We start from the raw sequence: 22989 nt of genomic DNA, 5'->3' as shown, positions 1-22989 counted from the left end.
TGGACTAGGCCTAATCGAGTACCCGAGACAGTGATTCGATTCTGAATCGAGTGTTAGACTTTTACTCTGGGGTTGCGATGTGTCCGGAATTTCCCGGACATGTCCGAAATTTCACTGCTCAAAATGCGTCCTGGAAGAAATTCTAAATTATGCCTAAATGTCCGGAATTTTGAAGGTTTGAAATAGGATCAAAAGTTTCTCATAAATCAACATAAACGATACTATTTATGGGCAGATTTACACCTCTTGTAATTTTTGTTCACGCTGTGCGCGATTTAGTTTCACATTCATTGATTTTAATATGTGAACCACCACCCTCGCAAAACATCAAATCAAAAATTAATAAAAATAACCATGATTTACTGAAATAAGTCTAATTGTAATTGCAATTACAGGAGAACGGTATATTCCTAGGGTCGGTTAAGGTCATTTAGATGCATTAGTCAAATATATTGGCTCTAACCCTGGGGTTCGTTTGTCTTCATTCTGCGGTTCGCGAATATGTTGAACGTAATCAGCTTCCAAAATAAACCGTGGATAAGTATGGGCAAAGGTGCTGACTGTTTTTCAGTAATCAGCTTATCAAATTTCTAGCTGGGCCACAGAACATTTTCAAATAAGAAATGGAGTCGCGACCATAAAAGGTTGAAAACCACCTTATATGTGCAACTGCTGGTGCGGAGCGGCATTTAGGCTCATAAATAGTCTTATCCGTTAGACATAATATGACTTTGCGATGTATAGGCTAATTACGTTCCCTGCATTTTCAAAGTCATCATCCTCTACCAGATCTACCGCTAACTATGATCATGTGGGTGGGGAGAGGATCAAGATTTTATAGAGATGCATTGAACAATATCATGGACTGATTTCATGCACAAAATTTAACGATCAGATGCATACCGAAACCAGATGAATACAGTAAACCCCCCCCCCCCAGAAGTTGTATCGATTACCTTGTGGTGGGCTCAAGATCGGTTTTTATTTGGACGGGAGGGGACTGAAAAAAATGTTTTTTTCGGCCCTGGTTACAACACACAACCACCTAAATGCACCGATCTAACTTTATAGTGGCTGCTGATCCGGATCGTGACCACCTCTGGTCAAGAGGCGAAGATTTGCTAGTGTGAAGTCATATTACCAGACAATGTTTCATACCTCATTTTATAAAATCCGCTAGTGGGTGCTAAAGAGTTTTCGAAATTTGCTCCACAAAAATATGGTAACCCTATTTTAATCGAGTTGGGTATTCGGTATCACTGATTATGAAGTCAGTGGCGGGTCGTCATCCTTTTGTATTCCGCTCATTTGAAATCTTGACTCTCAATCTCATATGGTATAAGATTTGCTATGCGAGCCAGTATCATATCTGGGCAATCGACATAGTCAGTGTTTCTGTGACACTCGACAAATGTATCACAGCAGGTCAGAATAAAACGCGCAAGCATCGAATACATGGCCCCGAGGAGAGAAGCATAACGATGGAACTGATGATCCCAAAATGTCTGATAGCTTATCTGCTACAGTAACGAGATTCGCTGTGATCTGCACCGGAACGTTTATTTTGAACAATATTCAGAGAAGGTTGGTACCGCGAAACTGATTATGCATTCCTTCAAACTAGCAACAATTCTGTCATTGTTTTGACACGGTAATTCCCGCATCGTTCACGGATTCATGTTTTATATCCGAATGCTTTCAATTTAGATAGCGGGACACGTAATGTTAACTGTTTGGATAATATTCAATTTTATTTATCACCCATTATAGCGCATGACAGTGGTTCCCAACCGGGGAGAATTCCCCCCTTGGTGGGAATTTTGAAGTTTTTAGGGGGGAATTTGGCTTAATTTTTTTTATGGGGAATCGTGCTTTGGCAATGTATCGGAAGATACACTGGGCTCACAAGGTTTTTAGATTTTTACGCTATAGAACTGTTAAGTAGAAACTAGTTCTTTACAATTGTATGTTTGTTTGGCGGATTTCAAGCTTGGTGTATGTGTAAATGCATTCCGTAGATATTACATCCCCTGATAAAGTAAGGCTCACGAGACGATTTGTTGGGTCCGCGACAGCCTCTCGACCAAATTGCTACTAAGCAGGAAAACGTCAAGCCAAATTCAGCACAAGGCCGCTAGTTAAATTGTTTAACTTTTTAAGCCAACATATGAGCTAACGTGAAAAACATACCAAATTCATCGATTCAACTCAAGTCCATAGCAAGCGGACTTGGAGATTTATTTTTACATCAGCGGCTACCCGACCGGTCAAAGACAGGTCAAATTTGACTGTACTTTACCAAAGTTTAGTGCGGTCCGCTTTCGCCATAGTTTGGCCATTAATTGCTCAGTCAACAAATGGTTGCGCGTCAAATGCACATTTTTGTAGTCACAGGCAACTTTTTCATGGGAGGGGGAGGGATTTTAGCTGAAATATCGGCCAAGGGGGGCACGAGACGAAAAAGGTTGAGAACCACTGGCGTATGACATTACATTTCAAACTAGTATATATTCAAATTGAATTCGAGTGGTATTTGCGTCGCCCGCCGAAAGATATACCCAAACGTGCTTACATTTATTGATAACCAGAGAAAATCAATGCATATATCTATTACCATGTCTATCCAATTATTTGGTCGCTCCGCAAAGATAGTCATAGCATTTGTAAAATACACAGTAAACAATATATCATAGTTACTGCCCTCTTTAGCTAAACCGGGCATTTCCATATTCACTGGAATCATACTCCTTTCATAGGATTTGGTAGACCTATATCTCCTATCGGTTCTGTAATAGTGATATTTCTGCTGAGTTTGAGGTACCAATTGATATCAGTTAATCAATATGCAATATGATGGTCGTTCTCTTGTTGATTACGACGAGCAACTAAATATTCTGGTCAGTAGTCACTAAGGCAGTTGTTCTCAAACTGGGGAGTGCAACCGCCCTTGGGGGCGTGAAAGCATCTGAAGGGGGCGCGAAGCTGCGGTCAACAGAAAATTATTATCGCGATCCGCATGATTTACCTCCAAGTCATAGTCTCTGCGAGCAGTCCGAATTTCATATTTGAGAATTATCTCCGCAAGAGTCATAACCTTCCATACCATCAAACGATCCGAGGTGATTGCTAGCATTCTGTTTGCATTTTATGATATGACGATAGGGGGAACGCGACATTTTTCACTATCATCAAGGGGGCGTGTCCAAAAAAGTTTGCGAACCTCGGCACTAAGAAATGGTGCGAAAGCGAACCACTGAAAGGTTCTCGTCCGTTCGAAGATGAACATCAGCATGAATCTGAAATATCACATGGTGGGACGACGGGTAGCCTATTCCAATGAAATGGACGCAATGACTTCATCTATGTTTATTTTCGCTCTTGTCATCAGAATTAACTGAAATTCAAATTAAATTTATCGGGATTTTTGTTAAATTGTGTGGCATCTGGAAACGCTTTTGCCTTTCCGCCAACGCACCATGATAGATCTAAGGTCACTTCGACCAGCAAGAACCCGCATTCGCACCCAGTATTAAATGGATGAGGATATTCGGACCACCTGAACCATGTGGAATCATGGACCCTAATATAACATTGCCGTTTAGTTAAAGGCAGATAGATAGCAGTGCGGTCGGACCAAAATATAGATATATAAGCCAAATACGTATCAGTGATAGGAGCTGGTAATTTTATTAGCAAGAACAGATAGCGCGGTATGTGTATGTGTATAATTTACGTCGTCAAAAGTATTATTGAACTTGCGCTTTTTGTTGCCATCGCGATGCAGCTAATGGTATGAAGTTGAATTCCAACAGATTTCGATCATGGATGTTAAAATTACAAAGAAACACATATATTTCACAATATTTTCACAAAGTACAGGGCTACCCCTCTAACATTTGCTTTTTAACGCAAACCCATATATATATAAAATAGAAGACGAACGTGGACGATCGTTCTCACCATCTCTATAGTACAGTGCTTCTCAACCTTTTTGTCTTCGCGGACCCCTTTTGGATCGCCACGGACCCCTCCCCGATTTCGTTCAAAATTAGCACAATCATCGTGCAACCATCATCTGTCTTGTCTCCTGTCTCGTGATAAACATCCGCAAAACGACTCTTTTTTTAAATATAACATCACACTATATGTAGAAATTGTAGAATTGAAAGATATATTCGTGGCGCATGTAATATAACGCTTCCGACGACAGCTTTTGGAGTGAGTTTTTAATGAGCATATCACGTTCATCAGCCTATAGTCCTTTCTATCTAGCCTCTCATCTTGAAGACATTTATTGGTTACATCCCGGGCATGGTATGGTATGGAATGGGAATTTTCTATACTCCATACCCGCCGCAATCGTTCCATACCATACTTCTCAATTTTCCTTACCATAGCAACATTCTTCCATCCCATATTTGATACTTATGCCATACTTTCGCAACTTGTCTAACCTCTCATGCGATATTCTATTTCCGATGCGTGGAAATGTTCCGGCGTTTATATTCCAATTATTTTTGATGAAATTATCCATACAGCCCTGATGCACCAATGATATCACCAGTATCTTTATACCATGCGTCGTCAGCGATGCCGGTAGTCTAATCATGGAGGACGGAAGGTAAAATATAAATAGAATACACACGAGATTATTTTGAAATCACAGCACAATCTCATGACATGGAAATCTAGTGTGGTAACGCTCTTCTAGTAGTATAGCACAGTCTACAAAATTACATAAAGCAATGGTATTTTCAAATTATAAGAGTGGTTCCTAATCTTTTTTCTTCATTCCCTCAGCCTGATATCTCTATTTCCACCCTTTACAATTGCCCCTCCACTAAAATTTGGAAAGGCTTAGTTTTGTGAAGACTTGCTTTGGCGAAAGTTAAGACCTCAAGTATTAAACAGCACGTAATACAATTGATGAGCAGTCAACTGGTAACCGTTCATGCGGTGTTGCGCCTCGGTAAAATGCATGTGCAAGCGGACAAAAAAATAGGAAGGAGTTGAAATTTTTTGAAATGTAGCGAGGTGGTATCAATTTACATGTGTAAATGCCGAATAATGCATATGTCAGAATCTGCCGACTTTTATTTTTGCATTGGGTGGCGGCAGGCGCGTAGCCAGGGGGTGTCGAAACCCTCTCCTTTTGAAACGCAAAACCCCGTCCTTTCGAAATTACCAGTCTGATGCTAATATTCAGTTGCGATTCAACATGTCGTATTATCAGTGTTACGCGCGGCCGTGACCAATTATCGAGTTTCGTCTGTGCACGCGACGCGATCTCTCGCTGAGATCATTGCGAAATTAGGTTATTGATTGCCGAACGCTCGGCATTCATTGCTGGACTGAGCAGTAACATGGCTCAACAATTCTGGAACACGTACAAACGCGTGCGACCAATCAGTCATTTTCTCTTGCCGCCAACACAATGGGTTTTTACTTAGTATTGAGTAGCTTGCATCGCGACAATTGGTTGCTGATTAAAACATCGATTTAGACTGCATTGCTGCATTTCCCGATTTACGTTCGCAAATCATAACTGGACTATTATTATGGGCACTGAAATAAATTCCAACTACCAGGCACACACAATAAAACACTGTTCAACTTTGCGTTCAGAGAATATTTATGACAAAAATGGTTAACAAAATATTTTAAACGCGGCTTGCGGCCCTCATCGATGCAAATATTGCATTTTAATTTGTAGAAGGTGAACGTATATTTGGTCGTCAAATCAGGGTAGAAGATAGTGTTTCTCAGAGCGCGTGATGAAATCTACGTTTCTAGCAATGAGGTCGAATTTTGACATTTCACAACGATCGTTAGTTTGCTGAAATCAGTATCAGTACGCTGTGCGAAATACATAGTAGTGAACAATTTTATCGGACTGCACAATAGGGCTGTTCAAAAATAACTTATTTTTCTGGATTCCAGTCGTTCACTTATCAAATTGTCAGGTTACCCTAAAAAACACTGCACACCAAATTTGGTTCAATTCTAACAAGTATAGGGCTCCGCAGATCCATTTGAATTTTTTAATTTAAACCGGAAAATTAAAAAGAAAGAATTCGAATTTTTCTGTCGACCGCATGAAATTGTTGAGCTGTCTTCAGAGACCATGCAAAACAAATTTGACTCAATTCCAACTAGCAGAAGCGGAGTTATTGGAGTTTTTCGTTGATATTTCTCGAATTATCCTTGATTGGTGGATAATCCGAGGATTATCAACGAAAAACTCCAATAACTCCGCTTCTACTAGTTGGAATTGAGTCAAATTTGTTTTGCATCGTCTCTGAAGACAGCTCAACAATTTTATGGGGTCGACAGAAAACTTTAAAATTTTATTTTTTATTTTTCCTGTTTAAATTAAAAATTTTAATGGGATCTGCGGAGCCCTATACTTTTTAGAATTGAACCAAATTTGGTGTGTAGCGATTTTTAGTGTAACCTGACAATTTAATGACTGAATGGCTGGAATCCAGAAAAAAAAGGTATTTTTGAACAGCCCTACTGCACAATCGGCCGGCAAGGCTGCGCTGATACCGAAATTGCAGACATGCCATAAACCCGCAATATTTACAATTACAGGGTGCGCTAGTCATACCTAAATACCCAGATTCGGCAATGGCATAGAGCACAATTTGTTCAGACGCGGGTATAAGTTTTAATCAAAAAGATACATAAACACAAATAGTATTACACTCAGAGATTGTTACTGTTTGGCGAAAGGGTTTCTGCGGACGGTAGCAGGCCTGCATACGGACGCGCCAAATCAAATCACCGACGATAGTGCACATGAGATATCGACGACCCATTTCGCATACAAATGTTTCTCGCTAATTTGCAGTACGCAGCATCGATAATACGAATTGTGAATTGACGTTTCAAAAGGACGGGATTTTTAGTTTGAAATGAGAAACTCACTGGCTACGCACGTAGTGTTTTAATGCCGACAACGCGCTGGTTAATATCAGCCCGGGGCCCGGGGCCTACGGCCTACGTAGGTCCCAATCAGCCAGTCGAATTTGATCGTGAAATGGTGTGACTTAATTATCAAGGTGTTATTGCAGCAAGAGCAATATGGGCGCATGCCGCAACCTTATTATTGGGAATACAAATCCCGATGGTTTGAGATTCGATCCGCGATATGGTTGCGCCCGATAGAGGCCGTCCAGCAATGAAGTTTATTGGAACATAGAAGGTTCCCGCTCAAACTAATCGAATAAATTCAGAATTTGCGCCACAGAGAATCTCTTGTTGCATCAATATTTGACAACGTAATTCAACGCCATGTACTACACAATGCGCAGGATTAATAACAAATCAAACACTGACAAGTGACATCGAGGGAATACGAACATATAAAGCAGACAAGAATTAGTACCTACAGATGATAGCAAACGAGAATGCACGCATAATCAGTAATTCCTCAGCTTGCGTACAGCACAATGAGGTTCCGAGTCTGACATCGCGACAATTGTTTGCTCATTATAACGACGTTTGAGCTGCATTACTGCATTACCAGATAAAAGTTAGCAAACCCTTGTTAGAGCAATGAATATGCGCACTTTGCGCAGGAATGACTGTCTCTTCGAAGGCATACACAAACCCACTTTCCTATTTCGCGATCGCGCTCCAATTCAAAAGACTATCACGAAACTACCTCAAGAATTATTTTGTAAACGAATATGCGCGCAACTACAGCTTAGTTGAGAGAAGTAGAACGTTAATTCGTTCGTCTGGTCAAGAGAGGAGATGGTATTTTTCGCGCAAGCGTGTCGAAATCGACGCCGTCAACGAGGTCGCTTCGATTGTATGATTATTAGTGATTACAAATCACGGATTACACTTTATTGGGCGTTCTAAGCACTAGTTCGTCGTCGCCGAAGAAGCTGAGTATTCAATTATTCACGCGCGCATCGGTTAATGGTAAATGGTTGGCATTTACGCGATGTCACAGACTCGCTAATTGACAGATTAGACGGCGGGCGTTTAAGCATTTTGCATGGGGTGGCCGCCACCCCATAATTGTGTCATGGGGTGGCTGCGCCACCCCGCCACCCCGTAACTCGGCGCCTATGTGTCAGATAAACTTGTTGGTGTTGACGAACTTATGCGTATGGTAGATATAATCCTTCATAAGCTACACTCTAGCACGCAATAGCCTACTATAGGGTTGCCATACGTCCGGAATTTCCCGGACATGTCCGGAATTTCACTGTAAAAACTGCGTCCGGGAGGAATTTCTAAAATATGCCTAAATGTCCGGAATTTTGAAGGCTTGAAGTGATGCTCATAATATTTTCATAAATCAACATAAACAAGATTATTTTTGGGAAGATCTAGGGATGGTGTGAACCTCTGAAAGATTCAGGTTCGTGTGAGCACGAACTTTTTTGAAAGGTTCTGTGTGAACGCGAACGTGAACCTCATGACGTCACGTGACATCATATTGCTAATTCCAACCTGTACAGTGTACACACGATACCTAGCGACGACTCAGAGGCCACATAATGTCACAGTGCTGAAGTACATATTGACGTTTTAAACGTCGATAAATGTTTTAACTTGGGCAATCAAATGATACATAAAATCAATATCTTCTGTCGCTTTGCCAGCAATTTCGACGAGGACTTGCAAGGGAATACAAGCTTACGCCTTAACAGTCTAGGCCAGACCGGATAATGCATTCGGCGGGCGTCTGAGTATTTCTACGTTGATATTGCGCAGAGTGTAACACAGGTTTCTATACTTGCTACCGATATTACCCCATTAACAAGTTATACAGCAGTAGCCAACACCCAAATCGCATGGATTTGGTTTTTATGATACAATAAACATATGAAATCAAGATTGACCCCGTATGCGTGGTAGATATTTTACATCAGACAACGATATCAATTTAATTGATTGGTTGAATAAGCACCATTCGCTGACTACCTACATGTAGTGTATATTTCGCTCTTGATGTTGTGTGATTGCGGGTCGAGCTCACAGCGGAGAGTCACTAAATATTCGAGCAAACTTTTGTAACAAAGCAAGTAAAATTTTTGAAATTGTCAAGGTGCATGCTCGTTTAGTGTTGATTTATTTATGCTGCCAGCGGCATATATGCATATAGTGGTCCGCAGTTGAAATGCAGTAAATTTCAACCAAAGATTTTTAATGAAGTAAAAATTGTAATATATGAAAAAAGTTCACAGTGCAGAACCTACCAAGGTTCGTTTGTGAACGTGAACCTCTGAATTTCTGAGGTTCACACACAGAACGCAAACGTGAACCTCACGTTCACACCATCCCTAATATATGCTACATGAACGTTTTCTCCGCGCTTCGCGCGATTTGGCATCATATATATTGGTTTTAATATGTGGACTATCACCCTCGCAAAAACTGCGATCAAAAATAAATGAAAAATACCATTCATTTACAAAAATAAGTGTGATTGCAATCATGTAATGGCAATCACAAGATAACGGAAAAATCATAGAGTCGGTTTAGGACAGGCCGTTTGAATGATATATTCAAAGGTGGTGGTTCTAGACCTGGGGGTAGATTGCCTTTTTTCTTGGTTTCGCGAAGATGTTGAACGTAATTAGCTTCCAATATAGGCCGTGAGTGAGTCTGGGCAAATGTACCTACCTTTAATTAGTAATCAGCTCATCAAACTTTTAGCTGGGCCACGGCACATTTTCAAATTGGAAATGGAGTCGCGACCAAAAAAGGTTGGAAACCACCGGATGTGCGGTGTCTATATAGCTCAGTGGTGCAGTGTGCACCGGCATTAGGCTGATAAATAATTTCATCGGCGTGACATGAACATGACTTAACGATGTACAATTACGCTCCTTGCATTTTCGAAGTCATCGTCCTCCCCCAGCTCTACCCCGCTAACTCTGATCACGTGGGCGGAGAGACGATCAAATTTATACAGTAATATATGGAAGAACCAATAATATTGACACAATTCATTCAAATCATTTAAAGACCAGATGCATATAGTAAGCCCCCAGAAGTTGCATCGAATACCCTACGGCGGGCCCAAGATCAGTGTTTATTTCGGCAGGAGGGGGCTGAAAAATGTGGTTTCGGCCCTGGTTACCACTTACAATACACAACCACGTACTCCTGAACCGGATCGTGACCACCTCTAGTCATTAGACAAAGCGTTGCTGGTGTGACGTCATATTGATCGACAATGATCTCACACCTCATTTTGAAATCCGCTAGTGGGCGCTGAAAAGCGTCCGGAATTTGTAAAACAAAAATATGGCAACCCTAGCCTACTATAACTAGAAAAGAAACAAATATGTCATTTCATCTGTAACGAGTCCGGTCATGCAATTAGCGAGTCCAGGAGATTTTAATCGCACCATTTCGCATACAAATGAATAACAACCTTTACGAATGATCGCGCACCGCTGTCTAGTCGATTCCCGCTAATTGGAGGCACTAATAATAGGAATTGCTGAATTACAAATGAGCTGAGAAATATTAGAGATGCGATCGGCATTTTATAACGACATTTAATAAACTAGGTTAACAATGTAATGGATTTTTTTCAAGGGTGTATATTCCCCAGTGCTAGGATGATTCGAGTCAGACTCGAGTCACCTTTTTTGTATGACTTGACTTGACTCGAGTCACTTTGCTAAAATGTCTTGATTTGACTCGGTGCATCAGAAATGTGGATTTACTCGTGACTCGGAGCAAAAGTCACGAGTCAATTTCGAATCATGAAGGAATTGGTGTCGATAAAAATCACTGTATCTTGCATATGCTCGGATTGTTCGCGAAACGCTGGTGTAACCCGTGAGAGCGACCAATCATTCAATGATCGTGCGTTTTACTGCGCCTCCATTGCTCTCTCACAAATAAATTGTGAGTACAATTTTCAATACAATACAATTTTCCTTTGGGGGCAGGTTGCTCTCCGGAATATGTGTGTTTTTGTTTGTGGTATTCATGGTGTTTGTCGACTACTGGGGTCAATTGGTCATTTGCATCAGGCCAAGTTTCTCCATTGTTATTCCTAGATGCCGACTTGTAGCACGACCCAGTTCTAGGCTTTTACAAGAAGCCGGTTACATGGATGAGACGAGGAGGAGGAGCCTAGATAAACCTCCAACACTTGGTTTGGAGTTCTGGAGTTGACCTCGGTCGAACTCGAACCCACAACCCATTGGTGTCGCAGCTGTGGATTATACCACTACGCTATCTCGCCATTAGAATAATGTGCGTATTTACTAGTTTTACTGTAAATAAAGAATATAATAATGGATGTTAAATCGCTATTTGTACCACAAACAATGGGATGATCTATGCTTTAGAGTAGATCCACTAACATTATACGCTCCAAATTCGTTATGAACGAAACTTATGGTTGTGATACTTTCCTGTCACCGCGGAGTCATGAAACGTCGATATAGGGTAGCGTATTATTCAATACATGCAGCAGACGGCTACCAACGTTCATGGCATTAAATATCTATGGGCATACAGAAAGTACATAGAATGTACGTATTGGGGTACTTCAAGTCCATTAACTGTAACAGCGTCATAATGTGTGATGCTCGATTACTCGACTCGAAGCTTTACTCGTCTCGGAACTGAATCAGCACTCATGAAGTCGATTCCACCCACCCCTTATCATCTTAACATTTATCTTCGTTCTATAAAAGTTCTCAGATACGGCACTATGGTAGGGTTGCCATATTTTTGTGAAGCAAATTCCGGACACTCTTTAGCGCCCACTAGCGGATTTTAAAATGAGGTGTAACACATTGACCGTCAATATGACGTCACACTAGCAAAGCATTGCCCATTGACGGTATACACACTATACAGGAATGAAGTGGAACATAGGTCATGAATGGGCCATCTGTAATGTGAGCTCTGGTGATTCCTACTTGCCAGGGTTTGCAATAGATTCCTCCACGGGCCGGATGAAATCATCTGGCGGGCCGTGTCTGGCCTGTCAGGATTGTGTTTGACAGCCCTGCTATACAGGTAGGTCGGTGCGGCTATCTGTTTATGTGTTTTAATCAGGTCCAAAACAACAATCCCATCCCCCCCCCCTTCCGCCCAAAAAGCACTGATCTTGGGCCCACCATAGGGTAGTCGATGTAACTTGTTGGGCACTTACTATATGCATTTGGCTGTTAAATTTTTTGTATGAATTCTGTAAATAATATTGATTCTTCGATATATTAGGCTACTATAGAATGCACCAGCAGGTTGCACATCCGGTGATCTCCAACCTTTTATGGTCGCGATCTCGCAATCTCGCGATCTTTGATGGTCGCCCTACTTGAAAATGTTGCGTGGAAAAGCTCAAAACTTGATAAGCTGATTACTAAAAAAATTCAGCCTGCTCTAACTTACTCACGGCCTAGGAAACTGATTACGTCCAACATCATCGCGATCTCCAGATAAAGGCGGACGACCCCAAGATTTGGAACCACTGTCTGAGATTGAAGCATCCAATCGGCCTTAACCAACTCTAGGAATATACCGTTAGCTTATAATTACGATTACAATCGGACTTATTTCAGTAAATGATGGTTATTTATATTTATTTTGATTGCATTTTTTGACGAGGGTGGTGCCTGCAGCCCATACTAATATCATAGTGTCCTATATGGTGTCGACACAGGCAAATCTCACGCCTCAGTGAAATTGTATCACGTCACAATTTCCATTTGGCTACGGGCAATTTGACGGTCATTTTTAACCGGCTTGCCGAGCATCAAATTTGGTAAAACGGGTATCAATCGAAAGCTGACTCTGCACTGATTACGAAAATATAAATTTTATTCCGCTCGTGGCCCTGGAACTCCCACAATCAGCCTTGAATTTTTCATTGTTATGGAGATTGGCATTGAGACGCAACAATGCTGTCTGGCGAAACGAGAGAGTAGTTCAAGAGAAAAAGTTTCAGACAGCATTGTTCAGCATTGTTGCGTCCCAATGCCATCTCCATAACAATGAAAAATTCGAGGCTGATTGTGGGAGTTCCAGGGCCACGAGCGGAATAAAATTTATATTTTCGTAATCAGTGCAGAGTCAGCTTTCGATTGATACCCGTTTTACCAAATTTGATGCTTTGCAAGCCGGTCAAAAATGACCGTCAAATTGCCTGTAGCCAAATGGAAATTGTGACGTGATACAATTTCACTGAGGCGTGAGATTTGCCTGTGTCGACACCATATAGGACACTGTGCTAATATCATTATACGTTGCATTAACTCGCGCGCGGCGCGAAGAAAAATTTTGAATAGCATAAATCTGCTTGAAAATAATATTGTTTATGTTTATTTACGAAAAACTTTTGAGCCTGCTTCAAGCCTTCAAAATTCCGGACATTTCGGCATATTTTAGAAATTCCTTCCGGACGCAGATTTTTCAGTGAAATTCCGGACATGTCCGGGAAATTCCGGACGTATGGCAACCCTACACTATGGGTCCTTCGTAGTGGATCCTGCTCGTTTGTGCGGATATCTGATCCTGATAAATATGTAGTGAAATGGTTTGTTCAATAGATTTAAAAACTTGTTTCACGGACTTAAAACATTTGAAATAAACTCTTTCTTGTTTTCGTCCTGGGGGTTAAAAGGGGAGGGGAGCATACCTTACACTGCAACGCTACGAAGTCATAATAAGCATTGCTATCTATGTAAAGAGGGTTACCATATTTTGGAATGTGGAAAGGAGGACACTTTTTTTAGGTCCCAGAAGTTGTGTACCGAAATTGAAAACAGCTGATTTTAGAATATTTGCTCCCAGATTACCCACTTTTTCAAGATACTCCTTTGGTGCTGACTAAGAAAAAAAGGTCAAAACTCCGATTCGACTACCGAATGGACCGTTCGAGCGTCCGTCATATACAGCTATTTTTAGTTCACCCGGTCCGTCAGCCTAGCTGTCAAAGCTGTAAAGGACAACGAATTTCCGAAAAGAAGGGCATTTATAGGCGCCGTCGGGGACATTTTCGATTTCCTGACAAAGGAGGACAAATCCTCTTAAAAGAGGACATGTGGTAACCCTATATGTGAAGCCACCTAACCAATTCGCAACCAGTCACTGCTATGCGTCTATACATGATAACGTATAACTGCCTAGCTACTTTATTGAAACTTACCAGCAACTTTTCAATACTTTAAACACCGTTTTACATTTTCATTGATATGCTAACGTTCCATCCTCATTATCGAGGCCATATCCCTGTCAATATCATCATTCACGAGGCATATATTGAACAATAAGAGATACATTTACATATGAAGAGATGCTAAATTGAAATTATCGGTTTATTTAGAGCACGTCCTTGACAGAATCATTCACATCGACAGTTGACAAATGATGTCACTTCGTGCTTGTATAACTACATACATTTATTTATTTATTTTTTTAATTATTTATTTATAATGTGAGAACACTGCGATACTCAGCTCTATCACTAATCGACGAGCGTACCATTCCAAAAAGGTTTACAAGCACTGATACAGACTACAATGTTCAATAATCAACTCAGTACTAGCAGACAAAGATCATCAAATAATATACAGATAAAATCATTGTCGCCAGGAACGGTATACATATATATAGGGTACTTACACTATTCATAACTGTAATTGACCAATATATATTGTACGATGATAATTGCTATCCCTTCGGAGAAATGAAAGCACACAACGAATGGCCGATATAAATCAATCGTCATATATCTTCCAAGTAACCAATCATACGATTCAATATAGAGACTAAATATTTACCATATTATTATTATATGGACTGGTCGCAGGGATCAGAGAGAACAGGCGACAGTTTTCGGTCTAGGGATACGATTCGGATCGATAGAACTCATTAGGGATCTCTCCGGATTTAGAAATTGAAGATTTTGATCTGAACAAATCCTGTCCACGTTCACGCACCAGTGGACAAAACTGGTCATCCCGCATTTACGACCGATGAGCACGGACCTAGATTTGATTTAATAACTGCTCACATACATAAGAAATTCATAATCCTGTTCAAATTTCGATCTGTCAATGTTTTAAGAATTACGAAGACCAATCGACTGATACTCGGAAATAATACACTGCAGTTAAAAATGAAGCGCTGTATATGTCAAATATATAATTAAAGACTTTATACAAACCTAATCGATTCAGTATGCAAATGATATAGCAATAGCGCAATGCGACTTGCTTGTCACAAACTTTGCTATTTGCTGGTATGTATTGACCAAGCGACAAATCTCACCATTGTTTCGTTTCAACGCTACACATTGTCTGGTCCTTTGATGACAGGTAAATCGCAAAGGCGGTCATTGTTTCACTAACTGCGTATGTGAATTCAAGTTTGGTTTGAATGTATGCTCTCATGAGTTCCATCGTGATCTTCCTTTAATTTGGCATGGTCTGTCAGCACGTTCCTCGCAGTCAGCTTCAAGTTTTTGATGTATAAAAATTTTGATTCTGATGGCTTCTCCGCTGCTGATGAAGTTCGACTTGCTGTATGAAAAAGTTAGAATTATAATATTTCCCAAATTCGTCTTCAACAAAATGGCAAGGTTCGTGAATGCAAAACGATTCTGCTATTAAATAGGTTTTCGCTTTCAGCAACATCAACTTCAACGTCCATTACTATAAGTACAGTCAGGCAGTCTAAAGTTCATTTGAGTACAGCTGGTATTGCGAGGCGGGAATCCAAAATCAAACATTCGGCCTCATGTACGGAATAACGTCACTTTGCTTACATTCGCAGCTTGTCACATCAGAGTGTCACAAACTTTTCAATAATTCATCGCTGCATTTTAATGGTAGGCATGATAACCGGTGACTATGCCTTTTTAGGTGATTCGCTAACATAGGCCTATAGCAGGGGTTCTCAACTTTCCTTGTATAACGGGCCGCATTTTAACAGTAAAAGACGCTGCGGGCCGCAGAACTATGTTACCTTCCATTCATGGGCTACTAATAAATTTAGGCTATTGTAGCCGATTTACCAGTCGTATACCGGCATTTAGTACATTTCTATGCATTATAAAGTAATAATGAACAGCGTTCGTAAGTTTGCAGCTGCTGCTTGTGAGATTGTGTATCTTCTAGCGGCGCATGTAAATCCCTTCATGGAGCGTGCATTACATTCGTTGTCAAGTCGGTATATGCAACTTCAAATCCTTCCACCAGAGAGCCGAACTCTTTGTTCCAATGCGTGGGCGAGCAAGTATAAAATTACTATAACTTTTGCGTTACAGAGACCATTATCACATTGAGCTCTGAGTGATATGAGAAGAAATTTGGTGTTTGGGGGCATTTCTGAGCAAAACAATCAACATTTCTCCTTTCCGTTCATGCCTAGGGCACTGTACCAATAGTTACAGAAGTCAGCTTTGTCAAGTTGATATTTTTCGCTGGTCCCCTCCCCACGTTTGCCCAGTCAGTATTTCTCTGCATATATGTCCACTCTGATGAAATTCAACCAGATAATTAGTTATACAATGTCGGTGGATTCATGCAAGGCTGCGTAAAAGTAGTCTACGCGGCAACGTGTTTCAGAACAGGCGATAAAAGATTGACTGATATTGATGTTACTCGTCTGGTCAGGATTGAATCAGACGATTGCATCTTCGAAATTTGTCTGGTGATGTTGTCCTTGCTGCTAAGTTCCGGAAACAGCAAATATTCGCAAAGTATGTTACGATTTTATTGAAATTACACCTTCTATATCAGATTTCTTGGGTTTAGCGATATTCGAAGCAATTTTAAACGATGCGTCTGTAACGTCGTCGGCAATCTCAACAACCGTTCGCAGTGAGTCAAACACTCTTTAAAAGTGTAGGCCTACTAAGAAGCGGGATTCTCTTGAACCAGAGTCCAGCCAAATAATGATTCAAAACAATAACAATCTGAAGTCGAGCATATATCAAGAAACGAGAGTACATTGAAGCAGTGGTTCTCAAACATTTTTAGTCACGCCCCCCCCCTCCTTTTTGATAGGGAAAAATTTCGTGCCCCCTTATCGTCATATAACAAAATGCAACCAGAATGCTAGCAATACAAACGGCTAGTTTGATGGCATGGAAGGTTATAGCCGTTGATCAGAGAATTCTCAAATATGAAATTCTGACTATACACAGAGAAATAACAGTGAATTAGGGATAAATTGCGCGCAGCGCGAAATTATTTTCAGTTGACAGCACCTTCGCGCCCCCTTCAGATGCTTCACGCACCAAAGAGGGCGCGTGCCCCCAGTTTGAGAACCACTGTCTTCAAGAATGAGTAATCAAACGAAACAGAGACGGTGCGATAAAAGAGCTAAGTATCTAAATTAATTTGTAACAATACCGTGTCATTAGTAATTACGTTTATAATGAAAGATGTCGCGGGCCACAAAATATACGTCTGCGGGCCGCATGCGGCCCGCGGGCCGCTGGTTGAGAACCCCTGGCCTATAGCATGGGTAGGGGTCCTATGGATCTACTCCAGCTAAATCTAATCTGCCTAGTTCGACACGAATTTGGTATAATTTTTGAAGCAAAATTGCAGTAAAACAAATAGTGAATATCACTTACGAATTCGCTGTACCCGACGACGAATGCTTTGACGTCTTCTATTGCAGGATGTGTTCATTGAACATAAGAATTATTGTATGAGGCTTTCCATTATGATCATTTACGAGTTCGACGGAGACTAGTTTTTGTGAATTTCGCCGAAAATCTCCGATATTTACGAATGAAATCAAAAAATGTTACTCACATCATACTTTTCGTAACAGCAGTGGGAATCCAGGTCTATGCGATTGTACGATGTTGTATTGGAAAATTAATAGCGACTGTAACTAATTGCCAGATATTGAATGGGCACAATATCCTCATGTTTATTTTTACATCTAAAATGTCTAATAAGCCTATTAATTGAGCCAATGTGGTTTATGGATATAATTTGTAAAAAATCTGACCTCTTTTTAAAGGATGAAATGATCCGACGTCATACTGCTCGCCATCTTTCTTCAACTCCCATCGTATCGAAATTGTGTCTGACGTTGGTGGAATATTTTCCAGAGTGTATTTCCGGAAGACTGGTTCAGGTTCATTTCTTTTTATATCCTTAATTCTTTTATCAAAAGTTGCATCCGGCATAAAATACGAATTCGGATTATTCGGACAGCTGATTGACATGTTTATGCGATTTTTACTTTTGAAACGGTAAGTTGCGAACTGATGTCTCTTTACATTTTTTCCGTAATCCTTTCTCATTCGTCGTTCTAATCGCTTCTTCATTAGCTTGTTTCTCGCGATCAAAGCCAACGAATAGCCCTCATCCATGTAGTAAACGAGTGGTGTCATGAAATGGGACATTTTCGACGAACTATTCCCTGTCTTACAGAATGCACCGACAGGAGAGAATTTAGATCTCTTGAAGGTAATAAAATTGCAATCTACATTGATATCACAGTCTATCTTTGCCCATGACATGGTCTTGTCATCAAAACGCATGATCTCGATCTCTTCTTCGCACCCTTCCGCCATGCACCATGTATGTAGTTTCACGGTTGCTGGCACTCTCAAGCTTGGCGCATGGATGGTCAAAGTAGGTGCGATGGCTTCCCGTCCTCTTGGATATTCCATCGGGTTAATTTCTGATCGGATCGTGACTTCTTCAACTTCATTGAAACTGCCAGTTGCAAATAGAACGCTACAGCCTCCAACTTCTATTTCCCTTCCGCTTGGTCCGACGAAAACTGTCACCGTTTCGGTAGGGATTTCCAGATCTGTGGAATAGTTTGTTCGTACGTAACGTTATGGAGAAAAGTAACATTATACCAAATAACTAAATCAATATATTTTGTATAGACTGTATTTTTACTATTCCGATTGCTTTGAGGTAGACTAGTTATACGGGTAAAGCCGTGTACGCGATGATACGCGCCTTTATAATCCCTCCTTAAGATAGAGCTTAACTATTTTTTAATCATTTGCATACATCATGATATTACAGTAATATTTAAACGTTTCTTCTTCGGTTGTTGACTATCGGCGGAATCAAGTGAGTGTGTTCTCTTAACCCTTTTCAATATAATGCAACTTCTTATTCGTAGAATACATATTTGCACGAGCCCCGTTATAGAGCGGTCATAACTTCCGCTGGTGCGCTAAGGTGGCAGTTCGCGTTACCTCTTTACCCCTTAGGCTAGTAAGCTAATCACTAATCATACGCTCTCTAACGTCTGTATGGGAGCTCTCATTATTAAATTAATAAATGCTAGGGAACAACCGTGAATGCGACATTTGAATTACATATGCATTACAAATTCTCACAACCTTTTACTGACGTTGTGAAACTACATGAACAAACAATGATTACGCCATTCAATATGTCCATTACACCCTGCAACGGTAAGGCCTACTCAGTCAATAATATTTGCGTAATGCTTGTTTTTTTCACATTAGTTATTGGCAATTTACTTTTCCGTAAATGGCTAAACATTGAAAAACCGTTTGATCTCCATATTGGACACATATCGTTAAGCACAAGCGTCTGTGAATGGTACTAAATAGCCTACTCAACCCACCCAACAAAACGGTTGTGTCGAGTCCACGGCTTCGTGAATGCTCCTGAATGGTGTCCAATTCCTTGTCATTGAGCATGTTACCGTGAAACTCAGACATCAGTGTGAGTTTCTTTGAATTGCAATTTGTGATAATATTGAGAATCTCGTCAAGCGAAGCGGGGTAGGTGAGTACGGACATCATATAACCGACCTAAAAAGAGGGTGGCTTTCAAGCAATTTTTGACTAAAGCTTCTAATGGCAGGACTTATCCCATACCAATTTTTGCTTATAGTCTTCGTGCATAGACAAGGCGTCTTCTGCATTCTGAATTTCGTACAACCACTGAATATTTACATCAACACCACAGCTTGAAATATCATTCCTGTGTTTTGAAATCTCTTTACATTCCGCAGGACTTCTCGTCCCAGCATTTATAGCAACATCCAGTGTTTTAACCTACAAATAAAATTGAACCGCTATATGGATAATAATATTCTGTACTACAATCCAGTAAAATGACCTTATATTTCTCAACAGAGGCTCTAATTAAAGACCAATCGATAGCCGTTGCTTCCGTGCAGTCCAGCCACACTATACTGATCTGAACGTAACGTTACAGGTTATCATCGATAAAAATTGAATATGATAGTAGCAGTTAGCGTATTGGTTCTTAACTTGGGGATAGGCAAGCTTATTTTCAGTCAAGTCAGCCCTGGTGTCGTCTACAATATAATTGAAGGTTTCCACTCACGCACCGATCAGACTAGAAATGGTGAGAGTGTGCGATGAATGCAATGAACAAACATCAGATGGCTTATTGATATAAATAGGCGTGAATCAATAATTCCTATTCCAATACATGGATGAGCAGTGCGTTATACTAGGATCCTAGGAGTATGACTATGCAGGATATGGTGCACATTCGAGAAAAAGTAACATGCGTAGATCAAATACCCATCAATAAACCTTCTCGATATTAGTTGCCGAAGCTTTCCGTAAGTCGTCCTGAACGATATGGAATTGATGGTCTGGTAATTTCATTATGTCTGGTTGAAGCAGTATTCCCAAATACACGACAGATGTGAAAATATGACCTGCTTTGACTGTCAGCGCCGAGTCCTGTGGTAAGGGGATAAATGTCATAAAGTAACTTACAACATACCGCGAAACATCAGGAAGTAGCCTACGTTTTTAGTATTGGCATGTTCCGGCATAAAAGTTCGTTTGCAAACATTTTGTATTTTTGTAGGACGTCTCACCTTTTTGCTAAAAAGTCCCACGACATCATCTCCTCCGATGCTGATGAAATCTTTATCATTTGTCAACGTGACGTAACGCGAATTGACGCTTATTTGCATAACCTCAATACAACATATATGAATGAATATGGTTCCCAAGCCGCAGCGTTATTTTTAAACACACATAAGGGGAATCTCAAGATTTTATGTGTAGTTTGGATGGATGAAGTTTGATAGGATTTCCCTCCATTCAGTTAGAAATTCCACTAATAGTATGGGTGATTATAAATATATCATGTCTCAATAAGTAGGAACACACATAGTCTATGTCCAGCATGGCAAAAGGTGGCTAAGATCAGTCACGACCAGCATGATTATTTAGTGCAATATACATAAGCGATTACCGAACTATTTTTTGATTGGCACACTTTTTTTGGACATTATCTCCTCTCGTTGAGCCCAAGAATTTACAGGTCTCATGCCCACGCTATACTATCATGAGAGTTTAAAGAGGAGATAGATTGGTAGATTGATTGATTCACGGTGACAACACATTTGTAGATTACGAAAGATAAAAAAAAATCAGACTAAAGCAGGGGTCACCAACCTTTTTGCAACCAAGAGCTACTTCTTAGGTACCGTTTACCCGTACCAGACTGAATTTCCACTTTGATATTCATGGTAATGTGGAGCGGATCGAGAAATTTTCTGGTCCGACTCCGATCCTGTTTTTCAATTCTCTGGTCCGGCTCCGATCCGGCTCCGGTCGTATCAGGAAAAGTACTGGGCAGGAATCACATTGAGGTAAGACTTCTAGGAGAGTCTTTTATGCCAAACCACTAAAATTTTTCAAAAAATTATGAATTAATTCGCACCATGTTAGTACAAATTATTTAACAACAGTCAACTCAAACTTAAAAATAAATATTGTCACACTTAAGACTGGACATCATGTTATCTGTTTTTATATCAATCAGTGGGAAGGCCGACATTGCATGCTATCAACTAGTGCGTTGTACTCTGGTATGTAACTTCACACTGCGACTCTGAGGGAGTGTTCCAGATGTGCATTAGTGAGGTGTGTTCTGTGTTTGTTTTTGATGAAGTTTATGTCCAAAAAGGCTGATTCACAACAATAAGTGGAACCAAACACGTTTGCAACCTTCATAGCTGCTGAGCAATTCGAAATTAACCTACCCAACTCATAGTAAGTTAATGAACCCTCTCCAATCTTTCTGTCAATAAATTTATTTTTAATTCTAAATATCAAATTTTTACAACAGTTATATAAAATTTATAAAACTACCACCTATTTAATTTTTACATCAATAAGATACACCACTGTACTTTTCCGTGTCAACATGGCACCACAAGTTTGCTGCAGCCTGGTGGGCTTTGAGCTGGAGGTCATTTTGCAATGTTACAATTTCAATGTCGAACTGTTCAGCATCCAGACATGACAGATTTCATTATACCGGACAGCAGCAACGATTACAAAAAGTTAGAAACATGGTACTAAACTGCGTTGAGTGTAAGAGAAATAATCTGTGTTAAAAGATGCAATACGTTATGAGCATACATAATTATATTGAAAATCTGCTAGTACTTCACGGCTATCTGCTACCGAATAGTAATGTTTTATGCTACTTTGGCATTGTCCTTGACGTCGAGCTACCATAACGGAACCCCTCATTTTCAAGAAGACCGTGTATGGCATTCCGTCATGTCACCTGTATGGGCAGTGCACCGTATCCTACGTCTTCGATATCTTGTGATTCTATTTCATGTTGGTACATTACTAATTGTAATTGAGGATATTTGATATCATCATTTTAGGTGTTTATACATATGTATTGTCATTTAAAAGTTACATGTTCGTGTGATTTAAACAAGAATAACTAAATCAATCTATATATATTTAAAAGCTCACTGGTAATGATCTGACGAATATTGGCAAATGCTGCTATTCGATCGCGTTGGTGACCCCTGGTCTACAATATCATCAGAGTTACAAAAAATTTACCAATATTTTGGGTAGTTACTGTAGAGAGTTGTAGTTGTAATGTGGAATTGCAATCGTATGAATTGTCGAGTCATTTACCTTTCTTGCGAATGAACTTTCTTCATTGATATTAGAATGTTATTGGCAATACGCTTACAATAGTAATTGAAATACGGCTTATTTAT

The 22989-nt window shown here is 40.2% G+C and overlaps 1 protein-coding gene and 2 long non-coding RNA genes across 3 annotated transcripts in view; 2 read left to right on the top strand and 1 right to left on the bottom strand.

Moving 5' to 3' along the window:
* LOC145458918 (uncharacterized) overlaps window positions 1–22989 on the top strand; it is a 462825-nt gene that overhangs the window by 112484 nt on the left and 327352 nt on the right. The gene's annotated exons all lie outside the window — the stretch shown is intronic.
* Window positions 1–22989, bottom strand: part of LOC145458912 (uncharacterized) — a 482198-nt gene that overhangs the window by 141077 nt on the left and 318132 nt on the right. The gene's annotated exons all lie outside the window — the stretch shown is intronic.
* LOC145458768 (uncharacterized) overlaps window positions 1459–22989 on the top strand; it is a 211314-nt gene continuing 189783 nt past the window's right edge. The window contains exon 1 of the mRNA XM_080337251.1: window positions 1459–1584. Within this exon, the coding sequence (XP_080193377.1) occupies window positions 1502–1584 (83 nt within the window). The 5' untranslated portion in view covers window positions 1459–1501. The remainder of the gene's footprint in view (window positions 1585–22989) is intronic.

The sequence above is a fragment of the Botryllus schlosseri genome, chromosome 2, assembly GCF_051294905.1.
Source record: "Botryllus schlosseri isolate E-star chromosome 2, Bs_hap1, whole genome shotgun sequence".
Taxonomy (NCBI): domain Eukaryota; kingdom Metazoa; phylum Chordata; class Ascidiacea; order Stolidobranchia; family Styelidae; genus Botryllus; species Botryllus schlosseri.
Note: the sequence above shows the minus strand (reverse complement) of the source record. Positions and strands in the feature narration are given on the sequence as shown.